A 23,682-nucleotide genomic window follows, 5' to 3' on the forward strand; every position below is an offset into this window, starting at 1 on the left:
GGGGAGTGATGGTACGTCTGATGGCACTGAAGGAATTCTCCTGACCAGGTATCACCAGAACACATTACACTTCACACTCCGGCCACTAGGGGGAGAAAAAGGCTTTATTTATTGGGCCACTCCTCACACTGGTAAAACTAGGGGCTGGGGGGGAAGTTAGTCAGAAGCTGACTGGGTTAGGTTCAGGCAACATCCCGTGGCAGGGGGTGTTGCGGGGGAGAAGACACAGGGGGGTCCCTGTCAGGCGTGGGAACCTGGCAGGAGCCTAGCGAACAGAACAGAACGTTACAGAACCGCGCCTGCACTTCCTTGCGGCGGTATCCTAAGAAAGAGACAAGAAAGGGAAGGATATTGTGGAACAGTGTAAACGAGATCAAGCAAAAAGGAGTACCAGTAAGAGTCGTGCCGTGAGACCGAGGCAACATCTTACTGAGGCATGTAGCCGGTGGCCGAAACACCGCAGGAGTTACTGACTTCAGGCCTTACTTCGAACTCCGCAGGACAGTTAATTATAGGTTGGCTGTCTACCTTAAATTTCCTAAGAAGACATAGGGGGCAACATTGGGAGAGGGACATCTCTAGGGTCCCGGAAGACCTCCAAGCCTTCCCGTCATACGGGTGCGTCCTAGCCAAAACATACTGGGGGACGAGAAACTAGTAACATCTGGAACAAAAGAGAAAGAGAGAGCTGTAGAGAACGAACGAACGAGAACAGCAGTTGTGAGGACTATACCGAATGCTCAGCAGGGTAGCACTACAACACACAGGCGCTAGTGGTGGGCAACGATTTCCATCTGCGAGGGAAACTCTGGAAGTGCCCATCAGACGGGCCTGTCTCTGATAGCCCTGTTAAACGTGCTCTGGATTGAGGATCCTGATGTCATCAGTAAAGAGGTAAAGAGACTGCAACCTTGTGTCCTCGTTATTGACTGCACCTCATAACATCACCATCCACCTTACTGGGAAGCCCTGGGGACATACTTCACCTGTGGGAAGGTATACCATCCAGCTGCCATTCCATCACCCCAGCGGACCCCATAGCAGCGTCGGTCACCCTGACCGAACACCACAGGTGGCATCACGAACCCCTGACAGACTGCACCACCTTTATTGGACGCCCCTTAGCAGGGTCACGGACCGGGTCTAGCCACCGTGACAGCCCCAGGAACCGAACCAGAGAGGCCCGGTACCGAGAACTCGTGGCCCTGTGTCTGGGGGCGATCCACATCCCCCACAAACACAGTAGACTGCAGCCCCCCACACAGTATAATGCAGCCACCCCACATACACAGTGTAGTGCAACCCCCACTCACAGTATAATGCAGCCCCCACCCACATACACAGCAGAGTGCAGTCCCCCTCTCAATCACGGTCCCCATAGCGGCCGCGTGGCATGCCACTATTAGTGGCATGCCACTGGCTGGTGGCCTCTGGAGGAATGCGGGTCCAAGGCAGCTGCCTGGTCTGCCTGCCCCTTATGCCAGCCTTGGGTATGTACAACTGTTATGGATTTTTTTGTGGATTTCTGTTGGAAAATGAGCAATGGAATAACAAAGTGGATGAGATATTTTCAAATCTCATGTATAAGTAGTTTTTTTTGTGGGGAGGGTTATAATTTGGGTCTGTTTGTGGATTTTTTAATCTGCAAGCATATCAATTTTGAATGTTGTACTACTTGAAATGCCACCAAACATGATGATGATGAAGAAACATGATATTTGCAGGAAGTTGTGCTTCAGCCATTTTTGTTACGGGGATCAGACAGAGAGTACAGAAGCTAAATATGTGTCGCTTTTTTACTAAAAAATGAATATGAGGTTACAGGGGGTATTTTCCAGAGGAAATGACATCGCATTAGAAAGAAAAAGCATACAGTGCACAAGAGGTACACATTGATTTATTAATGCTGTCTGAAAAATTTGCAACAAAAAATTCACAGAAAAACAATGCGCAGCGGATTGAATTGAAACATTGCAGATTTTATGCAGAAAATATCCACAAAGCAATAAATGACATAATTGAACGTATCTAAAGAAGTGTGGAGACTGATGTTCGTATGATTATGCCATTAACCCATTACTTGCCAAATTAGATATTTTCATTTTATGGATTTTTCAGAAAAGGGCATCCCAATATTCAATTAAAAATGACAAGGACATGATTTCCTATTTTGAAAGCATTCATTTTACAAACACAACACAAAGAATTGGACCTAATTATAAAAATTATTAAATCTTAGTTGCTAGAAGCAAAAGATTAGGCATCTCACAAAAAGGTAGATAATGGGTTAAACGCCAGTTTACCGCGTAGTCATTAATCTCAGCCGCAGTGTGGTCGCAGCATGTGAACCCAGCCTAACAGAAAGCAAGTGTCAAACATAAGACGCCAAATAATATTACTTACCAATACCACTTATGTATACTGCATTCTGTATATCTTAAGAGTTGGTTCACTTGTGAACACTTCTATGGGGCTCCAGTGTGTGTGTATGTGTGTGTGTGTATGGCTCTGATTTATCATAGAAGAATATGGACATTTTTTACAATTGACTCCATGCCGGAAAAAAAAATAGTGGTCTTCTGAATTATTTCCCCCAAAATGTATAATTTTTAGGAAAGGATATCTCCAAGATGTACTATATAATCTCCAGAACACCATATAACAGCACACCGAGCTCTTACAGAATGTTCTGTTCGCCCTGTACGTGGTATTACCGTACAGAAGAGACCTTACAGTACAAATTAGCTAAGGTGGAATTCTTTTCTGCCAAGGAGCATCAGGGATCATTTTCTTGGCCGGTTAAAAGCTGCATAGTTTGTCACATAAGTGGCTTAGGTTGTTACACAGATTTTGATAATAATTTTTACTGAGTATTAAGAAGCAAATAATTAAAGACCTAAATAAAATTCACTTCCGAGTTAAATTTTTATTGTAAAAATCCATAAGTATGATTTGAGATTGCAGAATGATAGCATTTGAGCAACCTACCAACACAATGGCCACCATAACATTTATGTTGTACAGAAAGATTAATACTCAGAAGATGCCTTATCACATTGCAAAATATTTTATAGAACCCATGGATCTCAGAAACATGATAGTAGGAATTATAAATCAGAAAACACATCCAAATTTATAATAATCACTCATTAGTACTTCTTGCTACAGAAATCAAGCTGACATCCAGTGCATGATCCATGTGACTGTGCGCCTTCAAAACCAGATGGCTCAGATCTTTTTGAGAAGTCTCAAACTCCGTGGAGCTCTTTAGGTTTATGTAGAGAGCAACAACAATGTAGTCAACATTAAAACAGAGCACTCTTTCTCCTCTGCTCAGTAATCCAGCTGCCATGACTCACATCCATATGAAGCATCTTCATCACCCACTTGTCTTTGCGAGCCCCATCGATAAATTCATCTAGAGACAGTTGGCCTGTAAAAAAAAGTAACAAAAAATATCATATCTACAGTTCTGGCAAAAATTAAGAGACCACTACAAAATGTTCAGTTTCTCTGATTTTTCTCTTTATAGGTATATTTTTGAGTAAAATGTAAATTGTTCTTTTAGTCTATAAACTTCTGACAACATGTCTCCGAATTTCCAAGCAATACATTTTGTATTTTTTTTCTGAAATGGCCAAAATTTAAAAAAACAACCAGTGCTTTCAGACCTCAAATAATGCAAAGAAAACAAGTTCATAATCATTTAGAAACAACAATACTAATGTTTTAACTCTGGGAGGGTTCAGAAATCAATATTTTGTGGAATAACCATGATTTTTAATCACAGCTTTCATGCGTCTTGGCATGCTTTCCACCAGTTTTTCACACTGCTCCTGGTGCAAAAATGTAAGCAGTTCTCATTTGTTTGATGGCTTGTGACTATCCATCATCCTCTTGATTACATTCCAGAGGTCTTCAAAGCGGTTCAGGTCTGGAGATTGGGCTGCCCACGACAGGGTTTTGATGTGGTGGTGTCTTAATTTTTGCCAGAGCTGTATAACCTGTATACACACACTCCAAAAAATGAAGCCATAATATTAAACAACTATGAAGAATATCTCAGGGGCCATGGTGGATTAGTTGGGTCTCTTCCTTTAGTCCCTGGACAGCTTTTCAAACTACATATATACCTGGTTACAATCACACAGCCTTTTATTTATTTTACTCTCTTATACAACGCTTTACAGACATCATCATCACTGTCCGAATTGGGATTCACAAGCTAAATTCCCTATCAGTATATTTTTGGAGTGTGGAAGAAAACTGAAGTACCCTGAGGAAACCTATGCAAACATGAGAAGAGCATACAAACTCCTTGTTGATGTTGTCCTTGGGGGGGATTTGAACCCAGAACCCCCGTGCTGCAAAGCAAAACAGTGCTATCCACTGAGCCATCATGAAGTCAATTGCTCTGGTTCATGCTATCCATGGTTCAGGCAGCATTAAAGAAGCACTCCAATTTTTTTTTTTTCATTGAAAGTTTGTATATATGTAGTGAGTATATGTTAAACTCACCTACTGCCATATTCTCCATCAGGGCTGCCATCAGGGCATTACTGTCCTTACTGGCATATAGGGCCTGGTGTGCAGAGGGGGCCTGGACTGGGCCCCCCTCTGCTCATCGGCCCCCAAGCGCAGGATCCTGCCAGGTCAGTAACTGTTCAGTTTAAAATCTATTGCCGTGCAGGTCCTCAAGGCAGCAATAGCCGCCGGCCAGTCACCGGCTAGCAGGTGACATCAGCAACATATTGCAAGAGTATGACGGCACTGTCATGCACCGGCGAATCTGCTCTTCACAGGCATAAAGGAGACTACACCGCTGGACCGCGGCCAGGTAAGGAGAGAATGTTTTTGTTTTTTCTGATAGCGGCAAGCCACAATATGGGGAGATTAGGCAGGATAATGGGACACATAGGGCAGGATGTAGACAGATGGGGCAGGATGAAGATAGATGAGGCAGCCGCAGCATCATGGGACACATGGGGCAGGATTGAGACCCATGGCACAGGATCATGGGACACATGGAGCAGGATCATGGGACACATGGGGCAGGATGGAGACACATGAGAAAGGATCATGGGACAAATGTGGCAGGATGTAGACATATGGTGCAGGATCATGAGACAGGATCATGGGAAAGATGTGGCAGGGTCATGGGACAGATGGGGCAGGATGGAGACACATGGGACTGGACCATAAGACAGATGGGGCAGGATCATAGGGCAGAATCTTGGGACAGATGGGGCAGGATGGTGATTTCAGATGGGGCAGGATGGGAGTTGATATGGGGCAGGATGAGACATCACATGGGGGCAGAATAGAGAAATATGGGGCCAGGATGGGAGAGCATATGGCTGGCGCCAGAAATGAGACACAAGGGGGCCAGGATGGGGGATATTATTACTGCAGTGATGTATTTTATTTTTGAGGATACTATTTTCAATAAGGGTGAGGTCCTGTTACTGTGCAGTGCATCACTAGATCACCTTTTTTTCTTCATAGTGTAGAAGTTGGGAAAAAAGTAATGTGCTTTGCAAGCTCTGCTCTAGATAACTGTGTTATTTTGTGCAGAGACGAGTCCTGGCTGAAAGAAGAGATGGTGGTCTGAGCTGGATGAAGAAAAGCAAAGATGAAGGATTTCAACTAGAGTCATCACTGGTGAGTCAATGTGTTACCTATACACTATATAGCACATACAGAGCTCCTTTATGTAATGGCACTGGTGATCACTGTATTTTCTGAACACTATATGCTATACACAGAGCTCCTGTGTGTAATGTCACTGGTGATCCCTGTATTACCTGTACAATATACACTATATGCACTATGTACAGAGCTTCTGTGTGTAATGTCACTGCTGATCCCTGTATTACCTGTGAACTATACATTATATACAGAGCTTTTGTGTATAATGTCACTGGTGATTCCTGCATTACCTGTACACTGTACACTATATATAGAGCCCCTGTGAATAATGTCACTGGTGATCCCTGTATTATCCGTACACTATACATTATGTACAGAGCTCCTGTGTATAATGGCACTTATGGTAATACTAGTATTGCATTGTTATTAATGATCAGTGTTGTAGTATTCGGTCACTATGTTGTGGTAATATGTGGTCTGGTCATGGTGTGGTGGTATTAGTCCCTTGAATGTGATAGTATTGATCATTTTAAAAATTGAAAAATAAATAAAAACATACCTAAAAAGAGTATTGGATATTTCAATAAATGTTTAACAGGTTAGAGTAGAGTAGGGCCCTGCCAAAAGAGTCTACCTTACCATGGTGGCAGATTAAAAAATCTTTTGGCCAAAACAAAAACTGATGGCCATGTATGTGATCTTGTGTTAGATTGGAACTGTTACTGTGTAATTGGTGAGGACATGGTGCTGAAGTGGAGTTTTTCCAAGAGTGGGCAGTAGGACTGTGGAAGGTTGGAGGGGTGGAGGCAGAGCTGGGGGTGGAGCTTGGCCAGAGTCTCAAAGGGGGCCTAAAAATGTTGCCAGTATGGGGCCCTAAAAATCCTGGTGGCAGCCCTGTTCTCCAGGATCCAGGACTGTTCCACTTCTCTTCTCAATAAGGTCACCCCAATTTAGCATAACCGCTTCACTCTATACCCTATGTGTGAGCCAGAAGTTTCTTTTACAATGTAAGCCTATGTAGCCTTGTTCTGATGCTCTTTAGACTTACATTGTAAAAGCCACTTCTGGGTCATGCAGAGTGCAGTGTGACACATGCAGTCTGCAGTGCTGTGATGTCACAGAGAAGCATAGAAGAATGGTGAGAAAGTGGCAGTAAATAATAATATTAATGAACTCACACTACATACATATACACACATTTACTCAAAAAAATATTAATGGGAATGCTTCTTTAACCTCTTTCCAACATCAGGCATAATAGTACGCCGATGTTCGACTCCCTCCCTTTGATGTGGGCTCCGGTGCTGAGCCCACATCTTTTCCTGCACATGTCAGCTGTTTTACAGCTGAGATGTGCCTTTAACAGCAGTGGGTGGAATCGCAATCCACCCACGGCTGTTAACTAGTTAAATGCCGCTGTCAAACTCTGACAGCGGCATTTAACATGGGGTTCCGGCAAGCGCGCCGGAAATCCCACCCATTGGCACCACATGACTGCGAGTCACCGATGGGTTGGCATGACAACCAGCGGTCTCCTTCAGACCTCTATGGTTGTCACTGCGGATTGCTGTGAGGGCTGCCCGGTGGTCAACACATCATAGCAAGTGAGGAATTCTGCTACATACAGGCGATCTGATCATCATCTGTATGTAGCAGAGCCGATTGGGTAATTGCAGCTTCTATTCTCCCATGGAGACTATTGAAGCATGCCAAAAGAGAAAAAAAGGTTTTAAAAATATTTTAAAAATATAAAAGATCAAATCACCCCCTTTCGACCCATTCAAAATAAAACAATAAAAAAATCAAACATACACATATTTGGCATCGCCACATTCATAATCACCCGATCTATCAATATAAAAAAAAAATAACCCGATAGCTAAACAGTGTAACGAGAAAAAAAGTCAAAGTGACAGAATTTTTCACTCACCGCAACATTGCATTAAAATGCAATAACAGCGATCATAAGATCATATCTGCACCAAAATGGTATCATTAAAAACAGCTCGGCACGCAAAAAATAAGCTTTCACCCAACCCGAGATGATGAAAAATGGAGACACTATGGGTATCGGAAAATAACAAACATTTTGAATATTTTTTTACCACTTAGATAAAAATGAACCTAGACATGTTAGGTGTCTATGAACTCATAATGTCCTGGATAATCATAATGGCAGGTCAGCTTTAGCATTTAGTAAACATAGTAAAAATGCAAAACAAAAAACAATTGTGGAATTGCACTTTGTTTGCAATTTCACCGCACTTGGAATTTTTTTCCCGTTTTCCAGTACCTGATATATTAAAACCAATGGTGTTGTTCAAAAGTACAACTTGTCCCACAAAAAACAAACCCCCACATGGCCATTTTGACCAAAAAATAAGAAAGTTATAGCTCTGGGAAGAAGGGGAGCAAAAAATGAAAATGCAAAACCAAAAATACCTCTGGTCATTAAGGGGTTAATCTACTGACAAGTTCAATTTAATACATATTCTTGTTTGTTTGTGGTTTTCTGCCTTTAGTCTAAATGTATTCCAATTAAAAACAAGGAAAATCATTAAATAAACATATGTCTAAACTTTTGACCAGTATTGTATACAGTGCCTTGAAAAGTATTCATACCTCGTGAACTTTTCCACATTTTTTCACGTTTCACCCACAAATTTCGGTGTATTTTATTGGGATTTTATGTGATATTTATGAAGTGTAAAGGAAATGATTTTCTTTTTTTTTTTAAACTATAAATTTGAAAATTGTGACATATATTTGTATTCAACCTCCAGTAGCCTGATAGCCCTAATAAACTGCTGAGTGACAAATTGCCTCCAGAAATCAAATAATTAATAAATTGAGTCCTCCTGTGTGCATCATATTCTCAGTATAACCACAGCTGTTCTTTGAAGGCCTCAGAGGTTTGCTTGAGAACATGAGAGATTAAACATCATCATGAAAACCAAGGAATACACCACACAGGTCAGAAAAAAAGTTGTGTAGAAGAGTAAAGCAGGGTTAGGTTATTAAAAAAAAATCTCAAGCTCTGAAAATTTCACTGAGCACTGTTAAATCCATTGTCCAAAAATGGAAAATGTATGATACAACTGAAAACCTACCAAGTCATGGCCGTCGACCTAAAATGACATCCTAAGAAAGGAGAGCACTAATCAGAGGAGCAGCCAAGAGGTCCATGTCTACTCTGGAGGAGCTGCAAGTATCCACAGCTCAGGTGGGAGAATATGTCCACAAGACAACAATTAGTCATATACTCAGCAAATCTGGCCTTCATGGAAGAAAGCCATTTTTGAAAGCAAGAAGTTCTGATTGCAGTTTGCAAAAAGCTATGTAGGAGACACAGCTAGCACGGAGAAGAAGGTGCTCTGGTCAGATGAAAACAAAGTAGAACTTTTTGGGCTAAATGCAAAACGCTATGTGTGGAGGAAAATTAACACTGAACATCTCCCTGAAAACACCATCCCCACCATCAAACATGGTGATGGCAGCATGCTGCTGTGGGGATGCTTTTCTTTAGCAGAGACAGATAAGCTGATAAGAGATGATGGAAAGATGGATGATGCTAAATACATGGTAATCCTGGAGGAATACCTGCTAAAGGCTGCAAAAGACTTGAGACTAGAGATGTTTATGCTTCACAAATACTTGCTCCTTTGTGTTGTTATATCACATAAAATCCAAATAAAAAACATTTAAGTTAGTTGATGTAAAGTGAAAAAGTTCACAGCTTATGAATACTTTTCCAAGGCATTATATGCCTAGGTTGAGCGAACATCGTACCATCTCCATTCTCATCCACCAGCTGGAATATCCTATCCACTACTTCTTCTGGTGACAACAACGGAGATCGATCTTCTAGACCTTGGCGGCAAGCTTTCTTCAAGTTGTATATCGACTGCAATAAAAATGAACATGATTATTATCAAAAAAAGGAGGAAAAATACCTGTGGTACGTAGATGTATATAGAGTATTTGGCTAGAGGTGTTATCTGGTTTTATGTAAATAAAGCTTATTCACTATACGAATGTACAACTTTTTAAACCCTTAATACCACCGATACGCCTTTTAACGGCAGCAGTTAAGGGTACTTATGCCTCAGCGCCGCTGTTTAACGGCGCTGAGAAATAAGTGGTTAGCGCCCCCAGCATCAGAATTTCTCTGGAGTCTTGGCTACCGAGTGTAGCTGAGACCCCAGAGAACATGATAAAGGTCGGCAATTTCCGTTATTATTGTTATAACAGCGACTGCAATAAAAAAAAGTCTGATTTCCCATTAAATCTCTCTCTCCTCTGATGTGATCACACATCAAAGGAGAGAGAAATGGGTTCCCCCGATCTACCCCTGTTACCTCTGGTGTTCCTGCAACTTCCCAAGAAGTCCCTTGGGCTGATGGCATATTTTTCCAGGAGAAAATGACGGGCGCATGCGCAGTGAGCCTGCTGAGGTTTGCCGGCCAGCACCCAGCAAAAATTGGAAATTTTTCCTATTGGTTCATTTTGATCACTGTGATAGACCCTAGAGTTGGACTAAAGTTAAAGTTGGGCTAAATTTAGGGCTAGGGTTGGGCTAGGGTTAGGGTTGGGGCTAGGGTTAGGGTTGAACTAAAGTTAGGGTTGGGCTAAGTTAGGTTTGGGGCTAGGGTTAGGGTTGGGTTAAAGTTAGGGTTAGGGATGGGCTAAAGTTAGGGTTGGGTTAAAGTTATTGTGAAAATAAAAAAATTGGTTCCAAAGTAATTTTTTTCAGAAAAACTAAAATGTTCATTTTTTCCTTCCACATTGCTTTAGCTCTCGTGAAGCACCTGAAGGGTTAATAAACTTATTGAATATGGTTTTGCGCACCTTGAGGGGTGTAGTTTTTAGAATGGTGTAAATTTTGCGTCATTTCTGTTATATTGACCCCCTAAATTCACTTCAAATGTGAGGTGGTCCCAAAAAAATGGTTTTGTAAATTTTTATGGAAAAATGAGAAATCACTGGTGAACTTTCCAAAATTGTGCTGATGTAAAGTAGACGTGTGAGAAATGTTATTTGTTAACTATTCTGTGTGACACCACTCTCTGATTTAAGTCTACAAAAATTAAAAGTTTGAAAATTGCTAAGTTTTCAAAATTTTTGCCAAATTTCCATTTTTTTTATAAATAAACGCAAGTTATATTGAAGAAATTTTACCACTAACATGAAGTACAATATGTCACGAAAAAAAAAAACCTCAGAATCAGTGGGATACGTTGAATCGTTTCAGAGCTATAACTTCATAAAGTGACAGTGGTCAGAAAAATAAAAATTGGCTTGGTCATTAAGTACCCAATTGGCTCTTTTTATTTTCCTCCTCATTCTCAATATATTTGTTTCATGTAAGTCAAAGACAGCATTCTTATGTACATTGTCCAAATGGTGAAGAACTGAAATATAAAACAGAAAGATGATACATTGATATGGTGATAAGGATGTATCCTATTTTGGTCTTCATGGTAAAGAGGCTTTTCTTTTTCTTCATTTATTTAATATGTACCATTTCGGGGGAAATATATCTAATTTTAGATTTTATTTTGTAAGAGGTGCTAATGGCAATTACTAATAGTGATTGTTCATGGGGATTTTTTCTAATGCCATTAACAATGTGGTTTATAGAACATTTTACCTTTATTATATTTACTATACGTTTATAATTTTTTGTATTATTGTGATATTCTGATATTGCTTCAGTAACACACAGCAATACTGCTGCTGCACACCTCTCAACCATTTGCGATCCAGAGGGAAAGTCCTGATGTTGGGGAGCTGTCATGCTATCTCGGGAGGTCAAAGATATTTTCTAATGCCATTAACAATGTGGTTTATAGAACATTTTAGCTTTATTATATTTACTATATGTTTATCATTTTTTGTATTATCGTGATATTCTGATATTGCTTCAGTAACACACAGCAATACTGCTGCTGCACACCTCTCAACCATTTGCGATCCAGAGGGAAAGTCCTGATGTTGGGGAGCTGTCATGCTATCTCGGGAGGTCAAAGATATGTTCGGACGTCAACTGTATCTATGTCCATAGGACACAGATACAGTTGAGCACAATGCTGGAGTAAAAAAATAACAGATCCCTACGCCACCATTTTGTCTGGGTAGAAACCAAATAATCCGCAAGGTCCTTTAGGTCATGTGACATTCTCAGGTCATGTGACTGTGTGGCAGACTGCAGATCAGTCACAGAAAAGCAGGAACGATACACAGGCAAATGGGTTGCCAACTGTGGGAAATTCATACAATAGGGGACATCATGCTGCTTGGATGCTACTATGGGGAATTCACATTATCTGTGGGGGCAATATACTGTGTGGGCATAATACTTTGCAGTGGGATTGTGGGAGCATTACACTGTGTGGATGGAGTCATCATTCAATGAGTTGAGGAGCAATGAGTGGGCACCATATGGTGGGGGAACTGTGGGCATTATAATGAATAAGTGTATATTCTGTGTGAGAGATTGTGGGTTATATTACTGTGTGTGGTGAAACTGAAGACATCATATTGTGTGATGGGAGGCATTTGAGGCATTCTACTGTTGGTTGGGAGCAATGGAGGACATCATACTATGCGTTGGTGGTGAATGTGGGTGCATTATGTAGTGTGGGTGGGACATTAGAGGTACTACACTGTGTTGGGGCATTATTCAGTGTGGGTGATTTGGGGGGAATCATACTATGTGTTGGGGCTTTGTAGAAGCATTAACCTTTATTAAGGGGGGATGGTGGGAGCATTATACTGTTGGGTATTTGAAGGGTATCATACTATCTGTTGGGGTGGGAAATGTGGGAGCATCATACTGGGGGGACTGTGAGAGAATCAAACTGTATGTTGAGTCAATAAAATTGTATCATATAGTGGGAGTCTATGTGATCATATTGTGTGTTGTGGCAGTGTCATGGAATCATTCCATCGGAGAGGAGGGCTAGGGGCAGCATACTGTGTAGGGAGGCCACAGTGTGTAGTATATTGCGTGTGGAGCCTCTGTGGACAGCATAGTCTGTGTGAAGGGCACTGTGGGGGAATCATAGTGTGTGTAGTGGACACTATAGAGGCATCATAAAGTGTGGAGGGCACTGTGGGGGCCATGAAAAGAGTATTGTACTATGAGGGAACAATAATGGGCTTCATTAGATGCCCCGACTTAATGGTTTTCAACCAGAAAATGTGGAACTCCTCCGCAGGTGTCTGAGTCTTGTGTCACTGCCTGCCTCCCACACCATGTGCAGTGTGCTGATGAAGTCAGAGATGAACATCACATGAATGCACAATATTTGGAAAGAACCAATTGTGACGTCACTTTTGCAAATCATGTCACTCACACCAACAAGGGTGTGCTTACATGATTAGAGGGAGGAGCACCCCAGGGTAATCAATGTCTCAACATCCCCAACTAGTCAACCACTAATTTGCATAGCACGAGCACATCTACAAAGTTATTTTATATATTAATTCAGCAATTGCTATGCCACATATATGGGCTTGTGAGAATGCAGGTAAAGGTTGCTGGTGGCTGCTTAGATGGGCTAGGACAACTGTCAGGTTACCTGGTTAGAACAGCCCCAGTTACAGGGAAAATTAGATTTTAAAAAACTATTTGAAATTTTGAAATGCATCCCAAAGGTCTTTCTTTATTATATAAGGGATACCATATATGAAATAAATGAAAAATAAACTAATACATATATAGATTTTTTTAAAAAGCCAAGGCCAATCCAAATTTCTGATCACCAGCGTAAACCAGGTTAAAAAATGGGTTGAATATATAAATATAAATATTAGGTAAAGGGCAACAAATTTTGGAAATGTATTTCTTTTATTTTCCCACCGATTTCACAGTTTTGGGGCAAAAACATTAAAACAGAGTATGAAAATATTTTTTTAGTTCTTCGAACTGCATGTACAAAAAAATACAAAAATGTGCCTGGTCTTGAACTAGTAAAAATGGGCATGACACTTGGGAAAGCACCGCAGACACTACATTGTACATGTCAGATTGCAGGCTGGTTGCACCGTCACACACCGGACTTTTAGGACTTACTGTGCATGATACTGCAGCATTGTACCAATGAAGAGGCTCCTATGCTGTCACAATGAGGATAGGCCAATAATTCTAAAATGCTGGATAAAATGTTTCACTCACTAAGTTGACTTTGATTCGAAAATAAAAATCTAAATATATCATGAGATAATAAGTTTCCACTCTGTCACTTAAAATTGTACATACAATATGTCACAGAAGTACATTATAATCCACAGAGTACTTTACCTCGACTATTTCTAAAAGCTCCGGCTTGTCAATGCAGCCATTTCCATCTTTGTCATACACCTTGAAAGTCCATTTCAGCTTGTGCTCAAGTTTTCCCCGTAAAACGAGATTGAGAGCAGCGACATATTCCAGGAAATCTATGGTGTTATCCTATAATGGACATAAACATGAGATGATTTACATGCAACCATTTGATCTAGTTTGTGTTTTGTCTTTAGAAATGACCACTTATGAATGATAAAAATTAAGTAGTAAAAGCAATTTCTAGTGGAATTCAGTGTAGAAGGCAATAATGGGATTTATCACTACTGGACAATCTCATATTAATCAGCCCACAGAGGTAAGAAAAATACCAAACTCATACTCACCTCGTGGGCTTAGTTGTCAACTTGATTTTTTAATTTTTTCTAGAAAGCTCATTGAAAAATCATGGACAAACAATATTTTATATGGACACATTGGAAAACCATCATGATTATAAATGATCCTTGTCTCCAACCCATAGTTCTTATCTGAAAACCTTTGCTGTATTCACTATAAACTGTAAATAATGATAATTACAGTCAAAGTTATCCGTATACGTTTCTTCAGCTTCAAAAAATCACGGATGTCTTAATTTTTTTACTGACAGGGCAATATTTTTTATGGACTGTCCTGTAATTTCTGGACGGATGGCAACCGAGCTCCTGGGGCTGCCACATTTCCTTCATTCTCAGTGCTATGTCCCCCTCCAGTCTGCCTGGATTACAGCACCACTCCATTTTTTTTTTATTTAGTTCCCTGACCTAAGCATGATGCTTATCCGGCGTGGTCTTCAGCTTTTCCTGGCGCAGCTCTGATCCCGCTCCACTAGCTCTCAAAACAAGCTTTGTTCTAGCTCTCATAGACTTAGATTGAGTTGTGACTTCCAGCCAGCCCAGCAAACACCGGAGTGATCCGACAGGTCACAATCTGCAGGAACCGCCCAGGACTTATATTTGTCACATGACCACTCCATGACCACTAAAAAAAACAAAAACGCTGGAGTGGTGCTTTAACCTTTAAATGACTGCAGATGCGCAATAAAAAAGGCGTCCCTTAAAAGGCCTCATTCTGTTAAGAATACATGTGCATCCCATGGGTATAAAAGTGTAAATCCCACTGGTGACAGATGTATATGACAGCTGACACGCTGCAACATCGGCCCTGTCTGCTTCTGGAACCAATCGCGGCCGCTTATCTTAAATACCATTGTCAATTGCAACAGCTGCATCTAAGTGGTTAAAAGTGGCTTAAAAGACTCCCTTTGACATCATCGCCCCACAAGATTTTAATCACATGAGCTGGTAGTTGCCATAGCACCCTGAGTACTGCAATACAAAAGACCACTGATCAACATGAAAATATTAATGTCCCGCATTGGGACTAAGTGAAAGAGTGAAATAAGTTACGGTAAATAAAATGTGTAAAAAAGTTTTAAAACACGAAAAAAAAAAGCATGCATAAATCACGAAAACCTGTTTCGACACTAAAAAACGCAGCCTTTGTGTTAAAACAAAAATAAACAAAAAACGTACAAATTAATATCAACCAGAATGATGCAAACTATAAAATTGTATATCCAAGGAGAACTAAGAGTCAAAAAAACTGCCAGAAATTGCATAATCAATCATAACCAATCTTTATTAAGAACAATACAAAATTATTAAAACTGGTACCACATATACAATGACATGTGAGAAATCCGTGAGTACATCAAAAAACAATAGACCCTGGATCAGGACCCCATCAAATAGACTTATATGTACCATGCAGCAAGTGTGCTATAATGACAGGTATAGATCGACTGACAGACCGTGGTGTTGAGACTGTCCGTTAAAATAAGCATACACAGTGCCAATAGTATACCACAGCAGTCAGATCGCCAGACCGATCAGATGTTTGTAATTGCAAAATATATAAAATGAAATAACGTTCAAGGCTCTATTTACCCATGATCGGTGTGGCAGGTCCTGTCCTGGTCTCTGTTGTTTACCCCAACGCGCGTTTCGCGTCTGGTGAATACCGCTTCCTCAGGGGGCGCATAGTGAGGTATGATGGCGTGGATGGTACAAAATAGTCACTGCCGCCATAGATGAATTCATTGAGAGGTGCAAATACTACAATGGGGTCACTTGAGGGGTTTTCTGCTCTTCTGGCACCTTAGGGCCTCTCCAGATGTCACCCACAAACTATTCGAGCAAAATCTGTGCTCCAAAAGCCAAATAGAGCTTCTTCCTTCTCAGCCCTTGAATGTGGTCAAACAATAGTTTCTGATGACATTGTAAGGGTATGTTGGGGTCAAGCCATGCCCTGCATACCTTCCTATTAAAACGGGTACATTTTACGTGTAAGATGCTTTATGATGTAATGATGCAAGTGCAGCACCCCAGAGATCTGGTCGTTGCAGTATGACACTCTGCCACTAAGGGGAGTGATGGTACGTCTGATGGCACTGAAGGAATTCTACTGACCAGGTATCACCAGCACACATTACACTTCACACTCCGGCTACTAGGGGGAGCAAAAGGCTTTATTTATTGGGTCACTCCTCACACTGGTAAAACTAGGGGTTGGATAGGAAGTTAGTCAGAAGCTGACTGGGTTGGATTCAGGCAACATCTCATGGCAGGGGGTGTTGCAGGGAGAAGACACAGGGGGGTCCCTGTCAGGCGTGGGAACCTGGCAGGTACCTAGCGAACAGAGCAGAACGTTACGGAACCGCACCTGCACACCCCACGGCGGTATCCTAAGAAAGAGACACGAAGCGAAGGATATTGTGGAACAGTGAGAAACGAGATCAAGCACAAAGGAGAACCAGTAGGAGTCGTGCTGTGAGACCGAGGCAACATCCTACTGAGGCGCGTAGCCGGTGGCCGGAACACCGCAGGAATAACTGACTATAGGCATTACTCTCCGCAGGACAGTTAATTATAGGTTGGCTGTCTACCTTAAATTTCCTACGAAGACATAGGGGGCAACGCGTGGAGAGGGGCATCTCTAGGGTCCCGGAAGAGCTCCGAGCCTTCCCGTCATACGGGTGCATCCTAGCCATAACATACTGGGGGACGAGAAACTAGTAACATCTGGAACAAGCGAGAGAGAATTAGAAAGAACAAACGAGAACAGCAGTTATGAGGACTATTCCGAATGCTCAGCAGGGTAGCACTACAACACACAGCCGCTAGTGGTAGGCACTGATTTCCACCTGCAAAGGGAACTCTGGAAGTGCCCATCGGACCGGCCGGTCTCAGATAGCCCTGTTAAACGTGCTCTGGATTGCGGATCCTGAAGTCTTCAGTAAAGAGGTAAAGAGACTGCAACCTTGTGTCCTCGTTATTGATTGCACCTCACACCATAACCATCTACCTTACTGGGAAGCCCTGGGGACATACTTCACCTGTGGGAAGGTATACCATCCAGCTGCCATTCCATCACCCCAGCGGACTCCACAGCAGCGTCAGTCACCCTGACCGAATACCACAGGTGGTGTCACGAATCCCTGACAGACTGTACCACCTTTATTGGACGCCCCTTAGCAGGGTCGCGGACCGGGTCTAGCCACCGTAACAGCCTCAGAACCGAACCAGAGAGGCCCATTACCGAGAACTCGTGGCCCTGTGTCTGGGGGCGCTCCACATGTGTATTGTGTAGTTATGCATCTTTATGGTCTAGAGATAGAGTTAGGGAATTACAGTATAAGTGTAGGATTTAGTGACAGTAAAAGTAATGGGTAGTATAGGGTTTAGTACAGTGGGGGGCACTGTAGATTACTGGTTAAGGGAATAGGGGATTTCCAAGTTAGGAGGGGCCAGAGTAGTGTTAGTTGAGACACTTCCTGGTTTTAGTCAGTCAGAGATTTGGATAGAGAACAATAAGGTTGTTTCAAGAACAAGTTTAAGAAGAAGAGTCCAGCAGTTCAGGGCCTCAAGACTGAAAGTCACATGAGTACAAAGGAACAGGAGCAGCATGAAAGCGGCAGCATCTAGGTTCAGTGAGAAATTCCAGAATGTCCAAGACCTATGGTCTGGAAAAGAGACATCCTTTATTTTGCCTTCGGAGGGGAAAATGGGCGGGAACTCTCAGGCAAGGACTAGTCTGGCTAGTCGGGAAGCTGTGGTAACGGATGGTATGCTACCAGAACAAAGATTGCCAAGAGAGCAAGGGACAGTACAGAGGAAAGGATCTATGATCAGTGAGAATTACTGTGCGATGTCTGTCACTGAACTGAACTTACTGAGTAAAGTTGTTTTGTTAAAAACGGACTTGGACTCTGTCAATTAGTGTGTAATGATATCTGGAATCGGGACCATGCAACCTGAGAACTCCATTTTAAAGGTGAGTGACTTGCATTGCAGACAAATCACACAACAAATGGTACACTGTGTTTTCTTTGAAGGTGCCAGGGTGTGCCGGAAGAGCAGCCCTTCGCCATGACTATCACCCTGGCCACCTCACAAAATAAAGGGCATTACCGTATTCAGGAGAACTTGTGCAATAAATTGTGGGGTCCAGTTTCACCCTTTAACCCTTGTGTAACTGAAACATTTGCAGGTCATAAAAAAAATACATTTTTGCCACTAAAATATTATAGTTCCATATCCCAATGTTTAAAATTCTTCAGTCCTTAAGCAGTGAAGTTTCCAATTTGAGGTCACTTATGGGAGTTTCCTCTCTTCTGATACTTCTGGAACTCAGTTACTGGAGCCCACAATCTATTTAAACAGAATTTGCATTTTAATAGCCAAGTACTGTTCTGATCCCTGCCGTGTACTCAAATAGTAGTGTACAACCACATATGGTGTACAGCCAGGGGCGTAACTACAGGGGTCGCAGTGATTAGGGGCCCATCCCTGGCACCGCTGGCAGAGAAGCGCAGTTGGGCCGCCTTATGCGGCAGTCTGCAGTGTGTCCCCGGCGGTTGCATTCTGCCGCTACCCGGACTGGGAGTCGGCTGTTCTCTGTGCCGGCTGTCAAGCTGACAGCCGGCACAGAGAAGTGCAGCGTGCCGGCTCCCAGGGAGTAAAATGGAGTTGTTTATTGAGGTGCTAATGTCAACGGAAGGGGCGGGGCCTCCTTCAGTCAGTGAGGCTCCCATAGCAGGAAGCTGCCTGGAGGCTGCCTGCTGCAGAAGAGGAGCAAAAAATGAGGGGCTGCATCATGAAGCTGTGGGAGGAGAGGACCGAGGGGCTGCACTATGGAGCTTTGTGAGGTGAGGACTGAGGGGCTGCACTATGGAGCTGTGAGACGACTGAGGGGATGCACACCAAGAGGATGCCCCATGGAGCTGTGAGAGGACTGAGGGGATGCACACCGAGGGGATGCACCATGGAGCTGTGAGAGAACAGAAGGGATGCACGCTGAGGGGCTGCACCATGGAGCTGTGAGAGGACTGAGGGGATGCACACCGAGGGGCTGCACCTTAGAGCTGTGAGAGGACTGAGGGGATGCACACTGAGGGGATGCACCATAGAGCTGTGAGAGGACAGAGGGGATGCACACCGAGGGGCTGCACCATGGAGCTGTGAGAGGACTGAGGGGATGCACACTGAGGGGATGCACCATAGAGCTGTGAGAGGACTGAGGGGATGCACACTGAGGGGCTGCACCATGGAGCTGTGAGAGGACTGAGGGGCTGCACACCGAGGTGCTGCACCATAGAGCTGTGAGAGGACTGAGGGGATGCACACCGAGGGGCTGCACCATGGAGCTGTGTGAGGACTGAGGGGCTGCACACCAAGGGGCTGCACCTTAGAGCTGTGAGAGGACTGAGGGGATGCTCACCGAGGGGCTGCACCATGGAGCTGTGAGAGGACTGAGAAGATGCACACCGAGGGGCTGCACCATGGAGCTGTGAGAGGACTGAGGGGATGCACACCGAGGGGATGCACCATAGAGCTGTGAGAAGACTGAGGGGATGCACACCGAGGGGCTGCACCATGGAGCTGTGAGAGAACTGAGGGGATGCACACCGAGGGGCTGCACCATGGAGCTGTGAGAGAACTGAGGGGAGGCACACCGAGGGTCTGCACCATGGAGCTGTGTGAGGACTGAGGGGCTGCACACCGAGGGGCTGCACCTTAGAGCTGTGAGAGGACTGAGGGGCTGCACATCGAGGGGCTGCACCATAGAGCTGTGAGAGGACTGAGGGGATGCTCGTCGAGGGGCTACACCATGGAGCTGTGAGAGGACTGAGGGGATGCATCATGGAGCCGTGTGAGGAGAGAACTGAAAGGCTGCACTATGGAGCCGTGTGAGGAGAGGACTGAGGGGCTGCATCATGGACCCTTGTACAAATGGGAATGAGGACACAGGACACGTTGTGAATGCTCTGAGGATGTATTTTGGAATGGGGTTGATGCTTCTTGAGTGGGGCTGCATAGGGAAGATGATGATGAAGTGATGTGTGGAGAACAGGGGGATGATGAGGGGTTGTATGGGGAATGGGAGGATGATGAGGGTCTATGTGGGGAAGGGGAGGATGATGAGGGGCAGTGTGGGGAATTGGGGGATGATGAAAGGCTGTGTGGTGAATGGGGGGCTTTAATGTGTGTGGCGAGATTTGGAGTGGGGATGGGAGGATTTAATGTGTGTGGGAGCATTTAATGTGTGGGGGAGATTTGAGAACACAAAATGAGGAGCAAAGGGGGAGGTGCATGGCATGTATGAGGAAACAGTACAGGAGAATGGGGGCATGTATGAGGAAACAGTATGGGGGCATGTATGAGGATTCAGTATTGGGGATGGGTGCAGACACAGTATGGTGAATGGGGATGGGTGCTGTTATGATAAGGTAATTCAGTACCACAATGGACATAGAGGTCAGAGCACATACAGTGACCTGACAATAACCCAAAAACATTGAACGAGCTCTGAGACGTGGGAACTCTGCTGACCGCAATCCCTAATCCTCTCCAACCACACTAGAGGCAGCCGTGGATTGCGCCTAACGCTCCCTATGCAACTCGGCACAGCCTGAGAAACTAGCTAGCCTGAAGATAGAAAATAAGCCTACCTTGCCTCAGAGAAATACCCCAAAGGAAAAGGCAGCCCCCACATATAATGACTGTGAGTTAAGATGAAAAGACAAACGTAGAGATGAAATAGATTTAGCAAAGTGAGGCCCGACTTTCTGAACAGAGCGAGGATAGGAAAGGTAACTTTGCGGTCAACACAAAACCCTACAAAAACCACGCAAAGGGGGCAAAAAGACCCTCCGTACCGAACTAACGGCACGGAGGTACACCCTCTGCGTCCCAGAGCTTCCAGCAAGCAGGAAAAAACAAATAGACAAGCTGGACAGAAAAAAACAGCAAACAAAATAGCAAAGCAGAACTTAGCTATGCAGAGCAGCAGGCCACAGGAACGATCCAGGAGGAAACAGGTCCAATACTAGAACATTGACTGGAGGCCAGGATCAAAGCACTAGGTGGAGTTAAATAGAGCAGCACCTAACGACTTCACCACATCACCTGAGGAAGGAAACTCAGAAGCCGCAGTACCACTTTCCTCCACCAACGGAAGCTCACAGAGAGAATCAGCCGAAGTACCACTTGTGACCACAGGAGGGAGCTCTGCCACAGAATTCACAACAGTACCCCCCCTTGAGGAGGGGTCACCGAACCCTCACCAGAGCCCCCAGGACGACCAGGATGAGCCATATGAAAGGCACGAACAAGATCGGGAGCATGGACATCAGAGGCAAAGACCCAGGAATTATCTTCCTGGGCATAACCCTTCCACTTAACCAAATACTGGAGTTTCCGTCTTGAAACACGAGAATCCAAAATCTTCTCCACAATATACTCCAACTCCCCCTCCACCAAAACCCGGGGCAGGAGGATCAACAGATGGAACCATAGGTGCCACGTATCTCCGCAACAATGACCTATGGAATACGTTATGTATAGAAAAAGAATCTGGAAGGGTCAGACGAAAAGACACAGGATTAAGAACCTCAGAAATCCTATACGGACCAATGAAACGAGGTTTAAACTTAGGAGAGGAAACCTTCATAGGAATATGACGAGAAGATAACCAAACCAAATCCCCAACACGAAGTCGGGGACCCACACAGCGTCTGCGATTAGCGAAACGTTGAGCCTTCTCCTGGGACAAGGTCAAATTGTCCACTACATGAGTCCAAATCTGCTGCAACCTGTCCACCACAGTATCCACACCAGGACAGTCCGAAGACTCAACCTGCCCTGAAGAGAAACGAGGATGGAACCCAGAGTTGCAGAAAAACGGCGAAACCAAGGTAGCCGAGCTGGCCCGATTATTAAGGGCGAACTCAGCCAAAGGCAAAAAGGACACCCAGTCATCCTGATCAGCAGAAACAAAGCATCTCAGATATGTTTCCAAGGTCTGATTGGTTCGTTCGGTCTGGCCATTAGTCTGAGGATGGAAAGCCGAGGAAAAAGACAAGTCAATGCCCATCCTACCACAAAAGGCTCGCCAAAAGCTCGAAACAAACTGGGAACCTCTGTCAGAAACGATATTCTCTGGAATTCCATATAAACGAACCACATGCTGGAAGAACAATGGCACCAAATCAGAGGAGGAAGGTAATTTAGACAAGGGTACCAAATGGACCATCTTAGAGAAGCGATCACAGACCACCCAAATGACTGACATCTTTTGAGAGACGGGAAGATCAGAAATAAAATCCATCGAGATATGTGTCCAAGGCCTCTTCGGGACCGGCAAGGGCAAAAGCAACCCACTGGCACGAGAACAGCAGGGCTTAGCCCGAGCACAAATCCCACAGGACTGCACAAAAGAACGCACATCCCACGACAGAGATGGCCACCAAAAGGATCTAGCCACTAACTCTCTGGTACCAAAGATTCCAGGATGACCAGCCAACACCGAACAATGAACCTCAGAGATAACTTTATTCGTCCACCTATCAGGGACAAACAGTTTCTCCGCTGGGCAACGATCAGGTTTATTAGCCTGAAATTTTTGCAGCACCCGCCGCAAATCAGGGGAGATGGCAGACACAATTACTCCCTCTTTGAGGATACCCGCCGGCTCAGATAAACCCGGAGAGTCGGGCACGAAACTCCTAGACAGAGCATCCGCCTTCACATTTTTAGAGCCCGGAAGGTACGAAATCACAAAGTCAAAACGGGCAAAAAACAGCGACCAACGAGCCTGTCTAGGATTCAACCGCTTGGCAGACTCGAGATAAGTCAAGTTCTTATGATCAGTCAAGACCACCACGTGATGCTTAGCTCCTTCAAGCCAATGACGCCACTCCTCGAATGCCCACTTCATGGCCAGCAACTCTCGATTGCCCACATCATAATTTCGCTCAGCAGGCAAAAACTTCCTGGAAAAGAAAGCGCATGGTTTCATCACCGAACAATCAGAACTTCTCTGTGACAAAACAGCCCCTGCTCCAATCTCAGAAGCATCAACCTCGACCTGGAATGGAAGCGAAACATCTGGTTGACACAACACAGGGGCAGAAGAAAAACGACGCTTCAACTCTTGAAAAGCTTCCACAGCAGCAGAAGACCAATTGACCACATCAGCACTCTTCTTGGTCAAATCGGTCAATGGTTTAGCAATACTAGAAAAATTGCAGATGAAGCGACGATAAAAATTAGCAAAGCCCAGGAACTTTTGCAGACTTTTCAGAGATGTCGGCTGAGTCCAATCATGGATGGCTTGGACCTTAACAGGGTCCATCTCGATAGTAG

General features: G+C 43.9%; 1 protein-coding gene across 1 annotated transcript in view; it reads right to left on the minus strand.

Moving 5' to 3' along the window:
• Positions 1-2,906: 2,906 nt before the first annotated feature.
• The window catches only part of GUCA1B (guanylate cyclase activator 1B), a 54,816-nt gene continuing 34,040 nt past the window's right edge, over positions 2,907-23,682 (minus strand). Inside the window, exons 2-4 of the mRNA XM_069756156.1 lie at positions 13,955-14,104; positions 9,439-9,553; positions 2,907-3,433 (exon numbers count right to left, since the gene is read on the minus strand). Of these exons, the coding sequence (XP_069612257.1) occupies positions 3,306-3,433; positions 9,439-9,553; positions 13,955-14,104 (393 nt within the window). The 3' untranslated portion in view covers positions 2,907-3,305. The remainder of the gene's footprint in view (positions 3,434-9,438; positions 9,554-13,954; positions 14,105-23,682) is intronic.

This window comes from Ranitomeya imitator, chromosome 3 (assembly GCF_032444005.1).
Source record: "Ranitomeya imitator isolate aRanImi1 chromosome 3, aRanImi1.pri, whole genome shotgun sequence".
NCBI classification, from domain to species: Eukaryota; Metazoa; Chordata; class Amphibia; order Anura; family Dendrobatidae; genus Ranitomeya; species Ranitomeya imitator.